Source organism: Pipistrellus kuhlii, unplaced genomic scaffold, assembly GCF_014108245.1.
Source record: "Pipistrellus kuhlii isolate mPipKuh1 unplaced genomic scaffold, mPipKuh1.p scaffold_m20_p_11, whole genome shotgun sequence".
Taxonomy (NCBI): Eukaryota; Metazoa; Chordata; class Mammalia; order Chiroptera; family Vespertilionidae; genus Pipistrellus; species Pipistrellus kuhlii.
Window position 1 is genome coordinate 15169925 of NW_023425416.1, and position 22691 is coordinate 15192615.

At 43.4% G+C, this 22691-nt stretch overlaps 1 protein-coding gene, 1 long non-coding RNA gene and 1 pseudogene across 2 annotated transcripts in view; 1 reads left to right on the forward strand and 2 right to left on the reverse strand.

Annotated features, from left to right (window-relative positions):
* CHDH (choline dehydrogenase) overlaps nucleotides 1–22691 on the forward strand; it is a 35685-nt gene that overhangs the window by 9760 nt on the left and 3234 nt on the right. Inside the window, exons 3-6 of the mRNA XM_036430849.2 lie at nucleotides 18640–19387; nucleotides 19806–19957; nucleotides 20658–20787; nucleotides 21786–21920. Of these exons, the coding sequence (XP_036286742.1) occupies nucleotides 18685–19387; nucleotides 19806–19957; nucleotides 20658–20787; nucleotides 21786–21920 (1120 nt within the window). The 5' untranslated portion in view covers nucleotides 18640–18684. The remainder of the gene's footprint in view (nucleotides 1–18639; nucleotides 19388–19805; nucleotides 19958–20657; nucleotides 20788–21785; nucleotides 21921–22691) is intronic.
* Nucleotides 9408–18599, reverse strand: LOC118715731 (annotated as a pseudogene).
* LOC118715125 lies at nucleotides 20488–21786 on the reverse strand. Its single transcript, XR_004986779.2, has 2 exons — nucleotides 21538–21786; nucleotides 20488–20826 (listed from the first exon to the last, which is right to left on the reverse strand). It is a non-coding gene; the product is annotated as an uncharacterized LOC118715125 (long non-coding RNA).

The following is a 22691-nucleotide window of genomic DNA, read 5'->3' on the forward strand; positions in this document are numbered from 1 at the left end:
TATTAGTAATGTGCAGCATACATATATATGGTTATTGGTCATTTGTATATCTTTGGAGAAATGTCTATTCCAGTTATTGGCCCATTTTTGTGTTGTTTGCTTTTTGTTGTTGTTGAATGGTAGGAGTTGTTTCTGTATTCTAGATATTAATCCCTTATCAGATATATAATTTGTAAATATTTTCTTCCGTTCCTTGGGTTCTCATTTCACTCTCTGGGTGAGGGTCTTTGATGCACAAAATTTTTAAATTTTAATTAGGTCCAATTTATCTTTTTTTTTTTGCCTGTGATTTATCCGATAACTCATCACCAAATTCAGTGTCATAAAGGTTTTACCCTATGACTGGGCCGGCATGGCTGAGTGTTGACCTATGAACCAGAAGGTCATAGTTTGATTCCTGGTTAGGGCACATGCCCGGTTGCAGGCTTGATCCCCAGGATGGGGCATTCAGGAGGCAGCTGAGCAATGATTCCCTTGCATCATTGATGTTTCTAACTCTTTCTCCCTCTTCCTTTCTCTCTGAAATCAATAAAAAAATAAAGATTTTGCTCTATGTTTCCATGTAAGGGTTTTATAATTATAGTTCTTACATTTAGATATATTTTAAAAATATATTTTATTGATTTTTTTACAGATAGGAAGAGAGAGGGATAGTTAGAAACATCGATCAGCTGCCTCTTGCATACCCCTATTGGGGATGTGCCCGCAACCAAAGTACATGCCCTTGACTGGAATCAAACATGGGACCTTTCAGTCCGCAGGTCGATGCTCTATCCACTGAGCCAAACAAGTTTTAGCACATTTAGATATTTTATCTATTTTAATTTTTGTGCATGGCATAAGATGAGAGTCCATATTTATGCTTTTGCATATGGATATCAATTTTCCCAGCACCATTTCCTTAAAAGATTGTATTTTCTCCATTGAATAGTCTTGGCATCCTCATAAAAAAATCTATTAATCATTGCTCTGGCCAGGTAGCTCAGTTGGTTAAAACATTTCCTGATATGCCAAGGTTGTGGGTTTGATCTCTAGTCAGGGCACATGAAAGAAGCAACCAATGAGTGCATACACAAGTGGAACAACAAATCTGTCTCTCCCTCCCTCCCTCCCTCCCTTCCTCCCCTCCCTCTATTTCTCCCTCCTTCCCTCTTCCTTTCTCCTCTCCCTCCCTATCTCTCTATCTCTCTCAAGGCAATAAAAAAATTAAAAAACAACTTATTAGCCATCTATGCAAGGGTTTATTTCTGGGCCCTCTATTCCATTGGTCTGCATGTCTGTCCTTACATTACCATCATACTGTTTTGATTACTATTCCTATGTAGTAAGTTTTGAAATCATGAAATTGAATCCTTCAACTTTGGTGTTATTGTTTTCCCCCAAGATTGTTTTGGCTACTTAGAGTCCCTTCAGATTCCATATGAATTTCAAGATGGGTTTCTCTTATTTCTGTAAAACAAATAAATAAACAAAAACACTGTTGGGATTGCTACATTGAATCTGTGTATTGCTTTGTGTAATAATGGCATTTTAACAATATTAAGTCTTTCAATCCATGAACATGGGATGTTTTTCCATTTCTTTGTCTTCTTTAATTTCTGTCAGCAGTGTTTTATAGTTTTCAGTGTAAGTCTTTTAATTCATTGGTTAAGTTTATTTCTAAGTATTTTATTTTTTCTGATGCTATTATAAATGGAATCCCCTCCTTAATTTCTTTCTTAGATTGTTCATTTTTAGTGTATAGAAATGTAGCTGATTTTTGTGTGTTGATTTTGGATTCTGTAACTTTGCTGGATCAAGATTCACAAGATTTGCATCAAGATTCACAAGGGATATTGGTCTGTAGTTTTCTTGTTAGTGTCTTTAGTATGACTTTGGTATCTAGGTAATACTGGTCTCATGTAATAAGTTAGGACATTTTTCCTCTTCAATTTTTGGGAAGACAGTGAGAAGGACTGATGTTAATTTTTCTTTATATGTTTGGAAAATTCATGAGTGAAGCCATTGTGGCCAGGCTGTTTCTTTGTTGGGGGGTTTTTGATTACTGATTCTATCTTCCTTAGTAGTTATAGGTTTATTTGTACTTTATATTTTTTCATGATTCAGTTTTGGTAGATGGTGTATTTCTGGGAATTTGTCCATTCCCTCTAGGTTATGCAATTTGTTGGTACAAATTGTTTATAGTACTCTTATGATCCTTTTTATTTCTGTAAGATCAATAGTGATGTTTCTAATTTCATTTGTGATTTTACTAATTTATTTCTGTAAAATAAAGAATGATGTTTCTACTTTCATTTCTGATTTTACTCTCTATCTACCTAAATATTTGTCAGCTTTCTTAAGAACCAAGTTTTGGCTTGATTTTCTCTATTACTTTTCTGTTCTTAATTTCATTTATCTCTGCTCTGTTCCCTTTCTTCTGCTAGCTTTGGTTTTAGTTTGCTCTTCTTTTTCTACTTAAGATGTAAAGGAATTCTCATCATTTGCAGCAACCTGGATAGAACTAGAGAACATCATGCTGAGTGAAATAAGCCAGTCAATGAAAGAGAAATACCACATGGCCTCACTCATTTATGGATATTAAAGAACATTATAAACTGACAAACCGAAAGTCAGATATAAAGACAGTAAAGCAATAAGCAGACTGTAAAATTACAGTGGGGAGAGTAGGGAGATCTGGGGGAGATAAGAGATCAACCGAAGGACTTGTATACATGCATATAAGTACAACCAATGGACACAAAACTCTGGGGAGGGAGGGTATGTATGGGAGGGGGGGCAATGTTAAAATATGTACAAAGATAATAATTTAATAAAAAAAAAAAAGAAAAGGAAAAGATGTAAAGTTGGGGTGTTATTTGAAAAAACTTCTTCATTTTCAGTGTGTGAATTTACAACTATGTTTCCCTCTTAGCCCTGCTTTCGCTTCATCTCATAAGTTTTGGTATGTTGTGTTTTTGTTTTCATTTGTCTTAAGGTATTTTCTGATTTTCTTTGTGATTTTATTTTTGACACATTGATTGTTTAACTTCCCCATATTTGTGACATTTTTAGTTTTCCTTCTGATATTGATTTCATTCCATATGATTAGAAATCATACTTTTTGTGATTTCAATCTTTTAAGAATTCATTAATATTTGTTTTATGGCCTAATATGTAGTATGTCCCAGAGAATGTTCCATGTGCACTTGAGGAAAAAATGTCGATTTTATTGCTGTTGGGTGGAGTTTTATATGTAAGATACAGTTGGTATGTAGTGTTATTCAAGTCCTCTATTTCCTTATTGATGTTCACTCTGGTTAATCTATCCATTATTGAATTTGAGTACAGAAGTCTCCATTTGTTGCAATAGAATTGCATTTATTCCTTTAAATCTGTGAATATTTGCTTCATATACTTTGGGGTTCTGATGTTTGATCCATATATTAATTGCATGCTTTAAAACTTTATACAAAGGTCTCATTCAGGTGATACCATCTGTAGATTTTTTTTCCTCATTTTTTTAAATTAGGGTATTATATGTGTACATACCTTACCAATCCCCCACCCCCCAACTCCCATACATGCCCTCCCTCCCCATAGTTTTTCATCTATTGGTTATGCTTATATGCATGTATACGAGTCCTTCGGTTGATCTCTTATCTCCCCCATATATCCCTACCCTCCCCACTGTAATTTGACAGTCTGTTTGTTTCTTTACTGTCTCTGTTGTAGATTGTTTTTTATATTTTGAATATATTTTTAGGATTCATCCTTGTTGATGTGAAGTGCTATGGTTCCTTCATTTTCACTGTTGTGTGTGGGTTTTTTTTTTGATTGACTGTACTATTTTTTTCTATATTATTTGTATTTCTGTATACATTTTGAAATCAGCATGTCAATTTCTATTGATACAAATAAACAACCAAAGAACAAACCCAAAACATCCTGCTGAGCTTTGATTGACACTGCATCAAACCTATCAATCCCTTTCAGGGATTAATGACATCACAACAATATTAGGTCTTCCTATTCATAGAATCTCTCTCCATTTAGGCCATCTTTCATTTCTATCAACCATGTTTGTAGTTTTTAATGTATAGGCCTTATGCATATTTTGTTAATCTTTTTCCTAAGTGTTTCATATTTCCTTTTTTTCATTTTTTAAAAAAATATATATATAATAAATCTTTATTCAGATTATTACAGGTGTTCCTCTCCACCCACCCCAGCTCCCCTCCACCTGATTCCCCACCCCACCCAATGCCCTTACCCCCTGCCACTGTCTTCATCCATAGGTGTAAGATTTTTGTCCAATCTCTTCCCACACTTCTCAGACCCCCTTCCTCCTGAGAATTGTCAGTCCACTCCCTTTCTATGTCCCTAATTCTATTATATTCACCAGTCCATTTTGTTCTTCAGATTTTTTTATTCACTTGATTTTTAGATTCACTTGTTGGTAGGTATTTGATGTCTTTTTGTTGTGCATAGTTTTTACCTTTACCTTTTTCTTCTTCTTCCTCTTCTTAAAGAATACCCTTCAGCATTTCATGTAATCCTGGTTTGGTGCTGTTGAACTCCTTTAGCTTTTTCTTGTCTCTGAAACTCTTTATCTGACCTTAAACTCTGAATGATAGCTTTGCTAGGTAGAGTAATCTTGGTTGTAGGTTCTTGCTGTTCATCACTTTGAATATTTCTTGCCACTCCTTTCTGGCCTGCATAGTTTCTGTTGAGAAATCAGCTGACAGTCATATGGGTGCTCCCTTGTAGGTAACTGTTTTTCTCTTGCTGGTTTCAAGATTCTCTCTTTGTCTTTAGCCCTTGGCATTTTAATTATGATGTGTCTTAGTGTCCTCTTTGGATTCCTCTTGTTTGGGGTTCTCCTTGCTTCCTGGTCTTGTAAGTCTATTTCTTTCACCAGGTAGGGAAAATTTTCTGTCATTATTTCTTTCAAAAGGCCTTCAATATCCTGCTCTCTCTTTTCTTCTGGCACCCCAAAAATCCGGATGTTGGTATGCTGAAAGCCGTCCCAGAGGCTCCTTACACTATCCTCACACTTTTGGATTCTTCTTTCTTTCTGCCTCTCTGTTTGGGTGTTCTTTGTTTCCTCATATTCCAAATCTTTGGTTTGACTCTTAGGGTACATTGATCTACAGTTGAATATCTATATATTCTTTATTTCAGACAGTGTATGCTTAATTTCTGACTGGTCCTTTTCCATTTTTTTAGTATTCTCATTAAGGTCCTTGAAGGTCTCTTCAAGTTTCTCAGTGGTTTTTAGAAGATTCTTGAGTAACCTTATAAATGTGATTCTGAACTCTGTCATCCATTAGTTTACTTTCCTCCATCTCTCCCATTCATGACATGCTTCTGTGTCTCCGCATTTTGGTTGCCTGCTTGTGTTGATGGAGTGGCATTGTGTGGTAGGTGACCTATAGGGGCCAGTAGCTCAGCTTCCCCAATCACCCAAGGTGGTTGCTCTTGGTACACCCCTTTGTGGGCTGAGTGCAAAGTCTTGGTGTATTTAAGCCTTGATTGCTGTTGGTGCACTGGAAGGAATTGACCTCCAGGCCAATTGGCTATGGGGACCCGCTGTGTCTATAATGGAAGAACTGCTGTGCTGGAGACATGCTTATGGGGCAGGACTTGTTTCAGTGGGGCTTTGGTGCTCCCTGAGTCCACCTCCCAAATGTGTCGCTTATGGATGTGAGGAGTTGAAGCCTGGTGTCTCACACTGACCATCAGATACACCGGCTTCTGGATCTCCAATGGGGTGCAGTTCAGTTACTGCCTGAGGCCACCCTGGAGGAGCTACAGCAAGAACCACAGACCTCTCCTCCCTGCTTGGAGCTTGGAGGCTTTGGAACTGTCTGCACCAGGTTGCAAGTTTGCTAAGTTAAACTGCAATAGAGAAGGCCATTCATATCCAAAAGCCACTGCTTGGAGCTTGGGTGTGTTTGTAGATTGTGTGGGGCAGAGTCTCATGGCGTCACTAGGCTAGGGGGTGGCAAACACCGATGGCTGCCAGTCAGCTGACTCTGCCTCTTTGCATCCCGCGTCTAGTGCCCCAGCACAGCAAACCATTATTCTTGCACTCAGCTCTGCAAGAAATTCACCCTCACTTTCCAACCCGATGGCAGACAGTCTAGCTTCTTTCCAGAAACTGGATTTCAGAGAGATGGGGAGCTTGTTTCTCTTCTGGTTGAAGAAAGCAACGCCCTCCGCCAGGATCTGCAGCCAGCCCTTATTGCAAGCGAGCCCTTGTACCTCAGTTTTTTAGCACTTGTGCCCTGAATGCTCCTTTCTCTTTCAGTCTAGTTGTAGAGCTTCCACTTAGCAGCTTTCCCGTGGTTCTGGGTGATAGACGTTTTGTCTTTTAGTTGTAGTTTTGAAATTGTTGTGCACAGCAACAGTTTAGGTGTGTTGACCTAAGCCACCATCTTGGATCGTTTCATATTTCCTGATGCTTTTGAAATTCGTATTGTTTTTTGTTTGTTTTTTTTTTTGGTTGCCCCACAGAGGGTGGGATCAATCCCACCACCACCCAAAATATGTTTAAATATTGAGACTGATGCAACACACATGTACTGAGGCTATGATTACTCTCAGAATGGGGCTTTTTGGGGAGAGCAGGGCAGGTAGGTACCCATATTGTTATGGGATGTCTTGAGTGAAGAGAGGGACAAGTAGATCTGGTTTTTGTTATGGTTGAAGACTAGCACTAATGTGATGATTCCCATATATAGGTTTGATTTGCATCATTTAAACTTCCCCACTGACAGCCAGTGGAGGAATGCCAGGACTTTCTTATTGACTTGCCCAGTTTGGAGCAAGAGTGAGGAATGAGGTTTGAAAGCTGTCAATGGTGTAGCATAAAAAATGGATGCAGACTTCTTTATTACATTTATTTACATTTAAGTGTTTAGTTACTCATTAAGAGCATATAAAAATACAGTTGATTTTTATATGTTTAAATTCTACCTTATAACAGTGCTAAATTCACTTATTAATTTCAGTAGCTTTTAAAAAGAATTTCTTGGGAATTTCTATGTAGATAATCATGTCTACAAATAAGGACATTTGTAATTCTTTCCAATTGGTATGCTTTTTAAAACTAATTAAACTTAAATTCCTAATTTAGAACCTTCAGACAATGTTGAATAAAAGTGGTGAAAATGAACATTCTTGCCTTGTTTCTGATCTCAGGGGGAAAGCTTTCAGTTTTTCACCATTTAGTGCAAAGTTAGCTATAGGTATTTCATAGATGCCCTTTATCAGGAAGTTCTCTTTCATTTCTTGAGTAACACAGAGATTTTATAGATTTTGAATATTGCCAAATGATGTGTGCATTAATTAAGATGATCATGTATTTTTCTTTTTTGGGTTATTAATATGATGTAATACAAAGATTGATTGTCAAATGTTGAACCAACCTTGCATTCCTGGGATAAAATCTAGTGGGTTACAATATATGCTTTTTGTATATTGCTGAATATTATTTGCTAAAACTTTGTTGATGAGTTTTGCATCTTTGTTCATGATGGAAACCAGTCTGTAAGTTTCCTTTTCTGGTGAAAGCTTTCTCTTGTTTGATAACAAGATATTTATTAAATGAGTTGGGGAGTGTTCTCCACTATTTGTTTTCTATAAAATTTGTATTATTCCATCTTTAGTGTGTGTTAGATTTTACCAATGAAGTTTAGAGGGTTGTTTTTTTTTGTGGGAAAAATTTAAATTAGGAATGTAATTTCTTTAAGAGATGTATATAGCTAATTAAGTTATATAGTTTTTCTTGAGTGAGCTTTGATAATCTATCTTTTAAGAAATGTATGCATATTATCTTATCAAATTTATTGGGGTAAAGTTGTCATAATATTTCTTATACTGTAGAATATGCAATAATATCCTCTCTGTCATTGCTGATGCTGGTAATTTGTGTTATCTCTCTTTTCTTTGTCTGGAAAGGTATTTATTAATTTTATTGTTTTAATGAACAACAGTTTGGTTTTATTAATTTTTTATTTTTTAAATGTTTTCAATTTTATTGATTTCTGCCATTATGTTTATTACTTTCTTCTAATTACTGTGAGATCAATTTTCTTTTTTCTAATTACAGATAAAAATAATAGATCATCAATTTGAGTTCTGATTTACTAATATAAGGATTTTAATGCTATATATTTCCCTTAAAGCATTGCATTCCCTGCATTCAAGACATTTTGGTCTGCTGTGTTTTCATTTTCATTCAGTTAAAAAATTTTCACTCTGGCCAGTATGGTGCACTTGTTTGGAGGGTTGTCTCATACACAGTTGTGTCCAGAAGATGGCAGGTTTAGCCAAAACCGGTTTGGTTCAGTGGAGAGAGCTTTGGCCTGTGGACTGAAAGGTCCGAAGTTTGATTCCAGTTAAGGGCATGTACCTTGGTTTTGGGCACATCCCCAGTGGGGGACGTGCAAAAGGCAACTGATCGATGATTCTCTCTCATCGATGTTTCTAACTCTCTATCCCTCTCTCTTCCTCTCTGTAAAAAATCAATAAAATATATATATTTAAAAAAAAAAAAAAAAGGTGGCAGGTTTAATCCTGGTCAGGGAACATATTCAGTTGTGGATTTGATCCCTGGTCACGAATGTGCAGGAGGCAACCAATCGATGCCCATCCCGCCCCCTCCTTCCCCCCTCCTCTCAAGTTACTATTTTTTAAATAGAGATAATCAGTTGCTTAAAAAAATCTAGCTAATGTTGAAAAGAAAACATAAAAAATTGCTAATTTCTTTAGTGATTTCTTCATTTTTCTTCATTGACTCATGGGTTATTTACAAGTGTATTAAAATTTTAATATTTAGGAACTTTTAGAAATATTTTAATTATTTCTAAATCAAATATTTGGTGGTCAGAGAAAATACTTTGTTTCATTTCAGTCCTTTTAAATTTGTTGAGATTTTTATTATGGCCCAGAATAAGGTCTGTCTAGGTGATATACATTTGCACTGAAAATGTATTCTGCTGCTGTTCAGTAATAACTTTTGATTAATTGTCAGATTAGTTTTAATGTTGTTCAAATTTTCTATATTCTTACTGATTTTTTCAACTAGATGGGTTTTTTAAAAAGACATTCAGCATTATGATTAGACTATATTACAATCAACAACATGGGTACAAAAAATTCTACATTAAAACCCTTTGTTGGAATGCTTTACACTTTCCACAGAACAAAAACAGAAATAACCTGTTCTACCATTAGTCACAAAGTCCTCGAGGTTTTTTTTGCCTATACACTCCAGTATTGTCTAAAAACATGTCTTCTTTGTAACTGGTAGGTCCTGTCACCACTGTGCTTGGCTGAGTTCACAAATCTATTGTAACCTGTAGTTTCCCTGTCACTTTTCTGACTCTCCTCTCTTAGTCAGCTTTGTTTCCTGGCAGTAATTAAAACCTGCCGCTGCCTTAGCTACTGCTGCTGCTGGAACCACTACAGCCACCTTGGTTTCATAGTTTGGCAAGGCATTGGGCTCCACCATCACAGGAGACAGAGCTTCTCTCCCTCCAAAATTTTCTTCTTCTATGACCCAAAATTTGAAGATTGATGGTTGTAATTGCCAAAATTATTGTAGCTCCACCATGTCCAAAATTGCTTCCATCATTACCAAATCCATGATAGCCATACCCACTGCCACCAACCATATCCACCACCATCACAGCTGCTACCAAAGCCGCCACCACCACGAATGTTTCCTTCATGATCAAGGCTGTCATTCCCACCAAAACCATCTCCATGACCACCTTCAAAGTTTCTAGAATCACTTCCGCCTCATTTATTTTTAAAATCTTTATTGTTCAGATTATTACAGGTGTTCCTCCCCCTCCCACCCCCAATAGCTCCACTTCACCTGATTCCCCACCTCATCCCATGCCCTTACCCCCTGCCACTGTCTTCATCCATAGGTGTAATATTTTTGTCCAGTCTTTTCCCACACCCCTTACATCCCCTTCCCAGTGAGAATTGTCAGTCCATTTTTTTGGCATTCTCATTAAGGTCCTTGAAGGTCTCACTAAGCTCCTTGGAAGTCTCATCAAGTTTCTCGGCAGTTTTTAAAAGATTCTTGAGTAACCTTATAAATCCGGTTTTGAACTCTATGTCCAGTAGTTTACTTTCCTTCATTTCTTTCATTCATGACATGTTTCTTTGTCTCCGCATTTTGCTGCTTCCCTGTGTTGATGGAGCGGTTTTCTGTGGTCGTGACCTATAGGGCCTAGTGGTTTAGCCTCCCCTATCACCTGAGGTGGATACCCGTGGTGCACCCCTTTGTGGGCTAAGTGCAAAGTCTTGGTGCAGTTAAGCCTTGATTGCTCTTGGTGCACTGGAGGAACTGACCTCTAGGCCAATTGGATGTGAGGACCACTGTGTCTATAATGGAAGAACTTCTGTGCTGGAGACACTCTTATGAGGCAGGACTTGTTTCAGTAGGGCTTTGGTGCTCAGTGAGTCTGCCTCCCAAATGTGTCACTTATGGATGTGAGAAGTTGAAATCTGGTGTCATCTCATTGACCACTGGGTACACTGGCTCCTGGGGTGAAGGTCAGCTACTGTCTGAGGCCACCCAGCAGGAGCTACAGTGAGCACTACAATTTTCTCATCTTTGCTTGGAGTTTAGAGGTTTTGGAGCTGTATGACCAGAGCTGCAGTTTGTTAGGTTAAGCTGTGATAGGGCAGGCCATTTATATGAATAAGCCACTGTGTGGAGCTTGGGTGGGTTTGTAGATTGTGCAGGGCAGAGTCTTAGGGAGTCACTAGGCTAGGGTGTGGAAAACAGTGATGGCTGCCAGTCAGCCATCTCTATCTCCAAGTTTCCCAGTCCTGGTGTCTCGTGCCCCAGTGTAATAAACAATGATTGCTGCTCACACCTCTGCAAGAAATCCACTCTCACTTTCTGATCCAATGGCAGACAGTCCAGCTTCTCCCCATAAGAGTTTGGGTTCCCAGTGTCTCCCCAGAAACTGGAGTTCAGAGTAATCGGGAGCTTGTCTCCCTTCGAGTTGAAAAAAGCAACACACCCAGACACCCACCGCCAGCCTGATTCGCGTGCCTCCGTACCTCAGCCTCTCAGGACTTGTGAACGTCTCAGTGCTCTTTTCTCTTTCCTTCTAATTGTACAATAGAACTTCCACTCAGCCAGCTTTCCCGTGGTTCTGGGTGATAGACGTTTTGTCCTTTAATTGTTGTGTGAGGCAGCAGTTTAGGTGTATACCTATGCCGCCATCTTGGTTTCCCTCCACTTCAACCTCTTTGGCTGGCCAAAGCACTAGTCATTTCTGGCTTAGATAGGGCTCTTCTTACTTCACAGTTGTGGCCATTCACAGGAGGGTATTTCTGAATGACAGTTTTGTCTACAGAGTCATGATCATCAAAGGTTGCAAAAGCAAAGCCTTTCTTCCTGTCACTGCCTCAGTCAGTCATGATTTCAATCACTTCAGTTTTCCCATACTGTTCAAAATATTCTCTTAAGTGATGTTCTTAAGTGTCTTCTTTAATACCATTGACAAAAATCTTTTCTACAGTTAAGTGGGCATCACCCCAGTTCTTTGAGAATCTCCTCTTGAGACAGCCCTCTTTGGTTCCACAGCTCTTCCATCCACCTTCCATCTAGGCTGCATCCACCTCCTCCACCATGGCATACGTTCCAAATCCGAAGCCTCTGGGTAGCTTGGTGTTTAGATGTCTCTCACCACACAGTCTGGGAATGGTCCCCATTGCTAAATATGGCTCCTCAGACTCTCATGAGTTGTTTTAAAGCTCAACCCTCCCATAAAGAGCTTCTGCAGCTATTTGGGCCCCTCTGGAGATTCTGACTTGGATATGATAGGGAGGGATACTTTAAGGATGCTTACTTACTCGGCAGCATCCACCAGCAGAAAGGAGTGATCTTATAAACATGTCACTAGATGTTTTATCTATTACAATGAGGGGAGTATTGAAGTCTCCAAGTGGAATTATGTATTTGTTCATTTCTCCTTTCATTGCTCTCTGATTTTTGCTTCATGATTTTGGAGTTCTGTTGCACACACACACACACACATTGAGAATTATTTTGCCTTAGGATAAATTGTCTCCTTTATCATTTTTAGGAGTCTTTTAAACCCTGCTAATATTCTTTGTACTGAAGTCTAGAGCTAATATTGTTACTTTAACTCTATTTGTATAGTGCTTATGTGGTGCATCTTTTTCCCACTTTGATATTTATTACATGTCTTTATTTTTAAAGTGTTTTTTTGTGTGTGTGTGTGTGTGTGCACAACATATATTTGAGTCTTTCTTTTTGAAATCTCATTTGAGAAAAAAAAACTCATTTGATAGTCTCTGCACTTTCATTGGAATATTTAATTATTTGCATTTATTGCAATTATTGATATGGTTGAATTTAAATATACCATTTTATTATTGGCTCTTTATTTGTGCCATCTCATTATTTTTTTTTTATTAAGTGTACAGCATAGTGGCTAGACAATTATATACTTTACAAAGTGTTCCCCTGATATTTCTAATCACCTGGCACTATATATAGTTACTAGTGGCCCGGTGCATGAAATTCGTTACCCCTCAGCCCAACCTGTACCCTCTCCAATATGGGATCCCTTGGGGGATGTCTGAAAGCTGGTTTAGTCCTGATCCCAACCAACAGTTGGACATCCCTCTCACAATCTGGCACCACTGGCTCCTAACTTCTCACCTACCTGCCTCCCTGATTGCCCCTAACCACTCTGCCTGTTGATCTGCTCATCCCCAACTGACCCCCCCTCGCTGGCCTTCTCGCCCCCAACTGCCCTCCCCCCCCTTGCCAGCCTGATCACCCCCAACTGTTCTCCCCAGCCAGCCTCATGGCCCCCAACTGCCCTCCCCGGCAGGTCTCCTGGTATAATTATCATATTACCTTTTATTAGTATAGATTACAGTATTATTGACTACATTCCTTATGCTGTACTTCACATCCCCATGATTAATTTATAACTATCAATCTGTACTAGGGGCCTGGTGCATGAAAATTCGTGCACGGGGGGGTGAGGGGATGGGCCCCTCAGCCTGATCTGCACTCCCTTCAATCCGGGAGTTTCTGTGCAATCATATGAGCAAATTGTCTGAGACCCCAACCCAGTTTGGTTTGTTGCTCATAGAATAATGGAGGCTTTTTTCCCCTTTGCTTCAGTGGTGGAGATTTCCTGGAAGTTTTATTATATCTTCCTTTTAATTTTTCCTAGACACTCTGATTTTACTGATGTCTCTCACCTTTGCTCCCCCCCCCCGCCCCCCACCGCAACAGTAACTTGCTCTAGGCTCACTTTGCTCTAGTGCACATGTGTCAAACACAAGGCCCGCGGGCCAAATCCGTCCCGCCAGGCCTTGCAATGTGGCCCGCACCGCGCTGTCATCACTGCACTCCGCTGCGTTTCCATCACAATGACAGTTTATGACTGTTCAGTAAACCATTCGGCCCGCGATTTAGGCTGGATTTTAGATTTTGGCCCCTTCTCTGATTGAGTTCGACACCCCTACTCTAGTGTCTAAGACCTTGGTCGGCAAACTTTGGCTCACAAGCCACATGAGGCTCCTTGGCCCCTTGAGTATAGCTCTTCCACAAAATACCACGGCCTGGGGGAGTCTATTTTTGAAGAAGTAGCTTTAGAAGAAGTTTAAGTTTAAAAAATTTGGCTCTCAAAAGAAATTTCAATTGTTGTCCTGTTGATATTTGGCTCTGTTGACTAATGAGTTTGCCGACCACTAGGATCTGTCTGCCACCAGAACTACGATTCCCAGAATTCGTGTTGCTCCTCACACTCTTGGTTTTTCCCTCCTGCTCTGTCTCCATCCCAAGGCCTCCTGCTCTGACAAGTCCTCCAAGTCTCCAGCTCTTCCTCTCTGCTCTCCCTCTGGAGATCCCCAAGCCACTCCACTCTCCACCAATTCTCCCACTCTACTCTTTGCTCAGCAGCTTGAGGGGAACGATCAATGGAGCCACATCCCCCCAAGCCACTGGCTTTCCCCACTCTGCTCTCTGTCTAGTGCCTGTGTATGCAAATTAACCTGCCATCTTTGTTGGGTTAATTTGCATACTCCTGATTGGCTGGTGGGTGTCGTGGAGGTATGGTCAATTTACATGTTTCTTTTTTATTATATAGATTTCTCAAACTCTTCATTTTTTTCACATAGCTCCCTACTGCCTCTTCCCCTCTGGCAACCATCTATGAGTCTCTATATCTATGAGTCTGTTTCTGTTTTGTGTACATTTATATTGTGCTTTAGATTTTACAATACATAAAAGTGAAATCATATGGTATTTGTCTTTCTCTGATTGATTTATTTCACTTAGCATAATATTCTCTAAGTCTATCTATGCTATTGCAAATGGTAAGATTTCATTCTTTTTTTTATGGCTGAGTAATATTCCATTGTATATATGTACCACAATTCTTTTATCCACTCATCTATTGATGGGCACTTGGGTTGCTTCCATATCTTGGCTATTGTAAATAACCTACTGCAATGAACCATAAGGATGCATAAGTTCTTTCAAATTAGTGTTTTGAGTTTCTTTGGATATATGTCCAGAAGTTGAATCACTGGATCATAAGGCAGTTTTAATTTTTTGAGGAAATTTCATACGGTGTCCCATAGTGGCTGCACCAATCTCCATTCCCATCTGTAGTGCACAAGGGTTCCCATTTCTCCACATCCTTTCCAACACTTGTTTGTTGATGTATTGATTGATGGTGGCTACTCTGACAGGTGTGAGGTGCTATCTCATTGTGGTTTTAATTTGCATCTCTCTGATGATTGGTGACATTGAGCATCTTTTCATATGTCTATTGGACATCTGTATGTCCTCTTTGGAGAAGCATCTATTTAGGTCCTTTGCCCGTTTTTAATTGGATTTTAGTTGTATGAATTCTTTATATATTTTGCATATTAATCCCTTATCAGATGTATTGTTGGCAAATATGTTCTCCCATTCAGTGGGTTCTTTTTTCATTTTTTTTTACTATTTTCCTTAACTGCAAAAATTTTTTAGTTTGAGATAGTCCCATTTGTTTATTTTATTTTTTCTTCTGTTTCCTTGCCTGGGGAGATATATCAGAAAAAATAATTACAAGAGAAATGTCAGAGATTTTACTGCCTATGTTTTCTGGTTTCAAGTCTTATATTTGTCTTCAATCTATTTTTAGTTTATTCTTGTATATAGTGTAAGAAGGTGGTCTAATTTTATTTTTGCCTGTTGCTGTCCAATTTTTGTAACACCATTTATTGAATAGACTGTCTTTTCCCCATGGTATGTTGTTACTTACTTTGTCAAATATTAATTGTCCATATAAGTGTTGGTTTATTTTGGGGCTCTCTGTTCTGTTTTATTGAGCTATGTGTCTGTTTTTATCCCATGACTATCCTGTTTTGATAACTAAACGCTTGTAGTATAGTTTGATATCAGGTAGGTAATACTTTGTTCTTCTTTCTCAAGATTGCTGTGGCTGTTTGGGGTCTTTTTGTGGTTCTGTATAATTTTTGGATTATTTATTCTAGGTCTGTGAAATATGCCATTATTTTTATAGGAATTGCATTGAATCCATAGATTGCTTTGGGTAGTTATGAACATTTTATTTATTTATTTTTAAAATATATTTTATTGATTTTTTACAGAGAGGAAGGGAGAGGGATAGAGAGCTAGAAACATCGATGAGAGAGAAACGTTGACCACCTGCCTCCTGCACAACCCCCACTGGGGATGTGCCCGCAACCAATGCACATGCCCTTGACCAGAATCGAACCCAGGACCTTTCAGTCCACAGACCAACGCTCTATCCACTGAGCCAAACTGGTTTCGGCTAGTTATGAACATTTTAATCATGGTAATTCTTCCTATCCCTGAGCATAAGTATATGCTTCCCTTTACTTGTATCTTCAATTTCTTCAGTGTCTTATAATTTTCTTATTCTTAGGTGTTTTTGTTTTAAAATGTATTCTTATTGATTTCAGAGAGGAAGAGAGAGGGAGAGATAGAAACATCAATGATGAGGAAGAGTCATTGATCAGCTGCTTCCTGTATGCTCCCCACTGAGAACGAGCCTGCAACCTGGGCATGTGTCCTTCCCGGGACCCTTCAGTCTGCAGGCTGACGCTCTATCCACTGAGCCATACTAGCTAGGGCTATTTTAGGTATTTTGTTTAAATACAATTATACTGGTAAATGGATTTTTTTTTTGATTTTTTTTTTTAGTTTCCCTTTCTGATAGTTCATTATTGGTATATAAAAGCTCAACTGATTTCTGGATATTAATTTTGTATTCTACTTTACTGAATTTATCAGTTCTAGGGTGTTTTTTTTTTAAGAAATCTTTAGGGTTATCTGTATACTGTATCATGTTATCTACAAATAATGACAATTTTACTTCTTCCTTGGCAATTTGGATACCTTTTATGTCTTCTTGATTGCTGTGGCTAGGACTTCCAGTACCATATTAAATAAGAAGGGTGAAAGCAGACATCCCTGTCTTATTTCTTACTTTAAAGGAAACACTTTTATTTTTTTGTGCATTGAGTATGATGTTAGCTGTGGATTTGTCATATATGGGCTTTATTATATTGAGATATGTTCCCTATATTCCCATTTTGTTGAGAGTTTTTATCATATATAGGTGCTGGATTTTGTAAGATGCTTTTTCTGCATATATTGATATGATCATATGCTTTTTATCCTTAATTTTATTTATGCGGTGTGTCACATGTTAATTGATTCGTGGACATTATACCAACCTTGCATCCCAGAAATAAATCCCACTTGATCATGGTATATGATTTATTTTTTATTTTTTATTTTTTTAAAATATATTTTATTGATTTTGTACAGAGAGGAAGGGAGAGAGTTAGAAACATCGATGAGAGAGAGTCATAGATCAGTTGCCTCTTGCACACCCCCTACTGGGGATGTGCCCGCAACCAAGGTATATGCCCTTGACCAGAATCGAACCCGGGATCTTTCAGTCCCCAAGCCGACGCTCTATCCATTGAGCCAAACCGGTTTCGGCTATGATTTTTTTTTTAATCCTCACCTGAGGCTATTTTTCCATTGATTTTTAGAGGGAGGGAAAGGCAGAAATACCGATGTTAGAGAAACACAGCGTTTGGTTGCCTCCTGCACGAGCCCTGACCAGGCCCAGGCTGGAAAGGAGCCTGCAACCAAGGTACGTGCCCTTGACCGGAATCGAGCCTGGGACCAAGAGTCCGCAGACAGACTCTGCCTGTGGAGCCAAACCGGCGCGGGCTGATCTTTTAATGTGTTGTTAGATGTAGTTCGCTAATATTTTGTTAGGATGTTTGCATCTATGTTTATCAGGGATATTGGCCTCTAATTTTCGTTCTTTGTAGTGTCTCCATCTGGTTTTGGAATTGGGATGACACCGGCCTCACAAAATGAGCTCGGAAGTCTTCCCTCCTCTTGAAAATTTTGGAATAGTTTGAGGATTGGTGTTAGTCCTTTTCTGAATGTTTGATAAAATTCACCTGGAAAAGGGCATGCCTTTTACCCTATCAGGTCGTTAGTGTGGGGGGCCGAGTTAACCCAGTGGGAAGCTGAGCTGCCACCACCTGGGGCTGGTATGGGGCCTGGGGCGCTGGAAGGTTCTTCCCCGTGTCGCTGCTTCAGGCGTGGCTTTCAGGAGTCCTGGGGCCTCTCTCTCTGTGCCTGCGGGAGGGGCAGTGGGCAGGAGGCCCCTTTCTCTGCACTCTGACCTCAGCCTGCCGCCAGTGGTAGGCTGCCTCCTGGAGGGGCAGGGGGTCTATTGGGGCTTTCTTGGTTTCTCAGGCCTCTTGTGGCAGCCCTAGTCTCGGGCAGGCGTTTTGTGCCCTAGCCTCATGGCTGAGCTTTCTCAGAAGTTCTTGTGTTCTGGAGCTCTGGTTCTTTTCTGCCTCTGCACTGAGCATGTTGGGATGGATCTGCACTTTGCTGGGAATGGACCCTGCAAAAGCTGCTGCCAGGTTTTGTTTGCTAGAACTTCGGCATTCTCCAGAGTGATCTTTGAAAACAGCCGCTCTGATCCCACCTCAGTGAAAAGCTGTCCAGTGTATGCTGTGGCCCTCGGGTCAAGGGCTTTCATTTCAGCTCTGCAGTCTAGAGCCCCCCACCCCGACTTTCTACCAGTTACTGATTTAAGTCTCATCGGTCTCCCTGGCCCCAGACCCTCCGTTTTGAGGGCAGGTATCCTGTTCTCTGTGTGTTGCTAGCGATGGAATGGCTCAGCAGCTGACTGGAAAGGATGAGGAATGAGTGGAAGCTGGAAAGCCCTTACCTCCCCTGCTCTCCAGCAGACAGACTCCTGCCAGCCACAGGCTCATGCACAGGTGTCGCAGAGAAGCCTTTCTGGGGACTCCCCAGGTTTGGGGACAGGCCTCTCTCCTGTGCCCCAGCCCTCGCACAGAGCCTTGCAGTACTGACAGAACTGTGTGCACCTCTGCTCCCTCCTCCGGGGACCCAGGGCAGGGCTATGCTAGCCAGGCCTGTCCCTCCCAGTTCTGGGCAGACGTCGTGATGAGCCTGCCCCAGGCGGCTGCCCAGCTGCAGGCTGACTCTTCATCTGCATGCCGGGTCAAAACACTGAAGGCCTGTTTTTTCTGCTCTAGGAATAGCAAGCCCTCCGTGCAGATCAGAGGACTCGGACAGGAAGCATGTGGTGTGTCCTGCGCGGCTGGAGGCGCGGGCGCCTGAGCCCCTGGGGGGTGCAGGGGCAGCAGCGGCCCCCCGCCTCCCGGGCCCTGGCCGGCGTGGCCGCGGGGAGCGGGCAGGAGTACAGCCACGTGGTGGTGGGCGCGGGCTCGGCGGGCTGCGTGCTGGCCGGCCGGCTCACCGAGGACCCGGGCGCGCGCGTGCTGCTGCTGGAGGCCGGGCCCAGGGACACGCGCGCGGGCAGCAAGCGGCTCCTCTGGAAGATCCACATGCCCGCGGCGCTCGTGGCCAACCTGTGCGACGACCGGTACAACTGGTGCTACCACACGGAGCCGCAGGCCGGCATGGACGGCCGCGTGCTGTACTGGCCGCGCGGCCGCGTGTGGGGCGGCTCCTCGTCGCTCAACGCCATGGTGTACGTGCGGGGCCACGCCGAGGACTACGAGCGCTGGCAGCGGCAGGGCGCCGCGGGCTGGGGCTACGCGCACTGCCTGCCCTACTTCCGCCGGGCGCAGAGCCACGAGCTGGGCGCCAGCCGCTACCGCGGCGACCGAGGCCCCCTGCACGTGTCCCGGGGCAAGACCGACCACCCGCTGCACCGGGCCTTCCTGGAGGCGGCGCAGCAGGCCGGCTACCCGCTCACCGAGGACATGAACGGCTTCCAGCAGGAGGGCTTCGGCTGGATGGACATGACCATCCACAAAGGTAGCGTAAGGTGCCCACCCACTGTCCCCCAGGCCCTCTCCCTGGTTCTTCCCTGAAAAATTTTTAGTATTACAGCCCCTCCCTCCTGCTCGCATTGTGGTGAGTAAGGGTGGACCCCCGGGAGCGGGTCTGAGTGGAGGGGTGTGACACCTTGGCATTCTCTGGGTCTCTGGCCCCTGAGGGTGTGGATAATGGAGTTAGCTCTCTGGCCAGAGAGACTTACAGATGGGGAAACGGGCATGGAACCTCCAGGGGCCCCAGGTGGATGTGGGTTTCCGTGGACAGGGTACTTGGAAGGCAGAGCTTACACAGTCAGGGAAAGACATTTCCTCTTTCTCCAGCCCTTTTCCTCCCCGCCCCCCCCCCCCCCCGGGCAGGGGCCAGGGGCTGTGCCTGACATCCCCGCTCTGTCCTGCAGGCAAGCGCTGGAGCGCAGCCTGCGCGTACCTGCACCCCGCACTCAGCCGGCCCAACCTCACCGCCGAGGCCCGGACGTTGGTGAGCAGGGTGCTGTTTGAAGGCACCCGCGCCGTGGGCGTGGAGTACATCAAGAATGGCCAGCGCCACAGGGTGAGCCCAGCACCCCAGGCCTAGGCAGCTCGGAGGGCGGGCGGGAATGGGCGGCAGTCACGCTCTCCATCTGCACTGTGGTGGGGAGTGGGCAGCTGGTGGCCGTGGCCTGAGAGATCGTTCCCAGGGCTTAGCTGGGGGTGGAGTCCAGGTTAGGCGCCTGCAGAGCCTATTGTGCCCCGGATAAGTGCCCCTGTGAGCCTGCCTGCCGCTCCCCACCTCAGCCCTGTCCCTCCTACCTTCCACACCTTTTTAGGAGTAGGTAGGTTTTAAGAACCGTAACTGTGATCATACCGTGTTTCCCCGAAAATAAGACCTAGTGCAACTTTGGGAGAAAAAATTAATATAAGATACTCTTATTTTCGAGGAACTTCATATTTCTGCATTGTGCTGGTTTCTACTTAGCAGTGTGCCAGAATGTCCTCATCCCACTGTGTGCTTTATGGGAGCCCCTCATTCTAGTGTGGTTCTCATTTAAGTTCCATGATCCTGTTTTTATGACCATCATTACTGACAGTCGCAGAATATTCCAGAGTGTAATCGTGATTTATTTATGAGCGCACGCGATAGCCGAGCATATGGGGAGCTTTCACACAGCACCCTGGGCATCCTCCTCCCCACTCCCACGCCGAGGCCACGTTCTCTGTCTGTCTGCCTTTGGGAGGGGAGTGTGACCTGCCGGGCCCGCTGCCTCTTCCAGGCTTACGCCAGCAAGGAGGTGATTCTGAGCGGAGGTGCCATCAACTCCCCGCAGCTGCTCATGCTTTCTGGCGTCGGCAACGCAGACGACCTCAAGAAGCTGGGCATCCCCGTGGTGTGCCACCTTCCGGGTGAGTGTCCTCCTCCCCTGCTCCCGGAGGGGGTCTCTGCTAAACAGAACGGTGTATTGTATTGTGTTAGTGTGGACTGGGGAGGGGCAGGAGTCGGTGCTTTTTAGAACTGTCCCATTTTTCTCAAGAGCCTGAAGGCCCCCCAGGGACCCCTCCCCCAGGTCTTAGGATGGCCAGGGACAGGAGGAGAGCTACCCAATCTGCTGAGAGCGAGGCCCTGTAGCAGGGAGCATCTGCCCCTTACGCCTGCTGGGCCAGGCTCAGCAGGTCACCAGGGCAGCTCTGTGCTGAGGGGCCCAGCCTCTGTGTTTTCCATCCTCAGTACTCACCACTTGCTCTGATGTTAAAGATGCTAGCTCAGCACTCCTGGGCATGCTTCTCCCATTCAGACAGTGCTCCAGGCCTGCAATTTATGTTACAAACTGTCTTGGATGCCCTTTGGGGCCTGTCCCTTTTGCCCTCTCAGTGCTCCAGGCCTGCAATTTATGTTACAAACTGTCTTGGATGCCCTTTGGGGCCTGTCCCTTTTGCCCTCTCATAACCCCAGCTCCCAGAGTCCTGGCCATTGTGCATTGAGGCTTCCTCATAAGGGGTCTGTGCGAGTGCTGGGCCACGACAGTGACCTGCCCAGCATGCCCTTGAGCTTGGATGAGCTCCTGCAGGGTCTGCACAGCCTGAGGGGGCCTGCTTCCCCCAGCCAGAGGTGAGGCGGGGCTGTCAGCCCCTCAGTGACAGCTTCCTGAGCAGTACCTGCTGCACACGTGGGCCCTGCCCAGTTGCTTGGCAGGAAGGCAACTGGATGGGTGGCTCTGGCAACATCTGAGGGGGCTGGACTTGGCCAGGAGTGCAGAATGGTGTCCCTGGGAGGTGATCCGGGGCCTGCACAGGAACTGGCCTGCAGATAAGTGGGTAGGGGAGAAGTTTTAAAACCAGGGGGAAGTTGAGAGGTCACCTAAGCTCCCTTTGGTAGCCCTTCTCACCACTCCCTCCTATTTCAGGAGTTGGTCAGAACCTGCAAGACCACCTGGAGATATACATCCAGCAGGCATGCACCCGCCCCATCACCCTCCACACAGCACAGAAGCCCCTGAGGAAGGTCCGGATTGGTCTGGAGTGGCTCTGGAAGTTCACAGGTCAGTAGAGATGGTCTGTGGGCATTGTGAGGTGCTGAGCAAGGGCTCTGTCCCCAGATTGCTGGTTTTGTTAGTATGGACTGCGGAGGGGACATTTGTCACAGCTCTCCCATCTGAAAAATGGGATACACAGTTCCTACCTAATGGTCTAGTGTGAGGACAGACTCAGTAGCACAGGGCCTGACCTGGGTGAGAGGCCTCAGGGCGAGGTGCTGCTCTTCCCTCCGATGGTGGGCACCATGGTGCTGGGCACCGTGAGGTGGCCAAGGAGCCAGGAGAAAAGGCACTTGGTGCTGGACTACAGAATCAGCGTCCATTTCTTAGTTAGAAAACAAATGGAGAAAGTAGAGGAGAACCAAGAGGTGGCATAGGTAAAGGTGGTGCTCGCTGCTCCCATAGCCACATCAGAATTACAACTGAAATACAGAACATCACTCAGAACCACCTGAAAGCTGGCTGAACGGACGTCCTACCACCAGAGAAGTAAAGGATACAGCACAGGAAGGCTGGTAGGAGGGGCGGAGGCACAGAACGGCCGGTCTGACACCGAGGTGTGGCTTTTTTTTTTTTTTTTTTTTTTTTTTTTTTTTAATTGGGAGGAATAGCTCAGCTGCAGAGGTCTCCCGTGAGGAGCAAGGGGTCCCAGAGCTGGGAAAAGAAGTCCCTGTAACTTTGGGCTGTAAAAACCAGCAGGGATTGTGGCAGAGTGACAAGGAGGCAATTCTTAAAGGAATGAACTTACACAGACTCACTCCATCAGACTCCATCAGA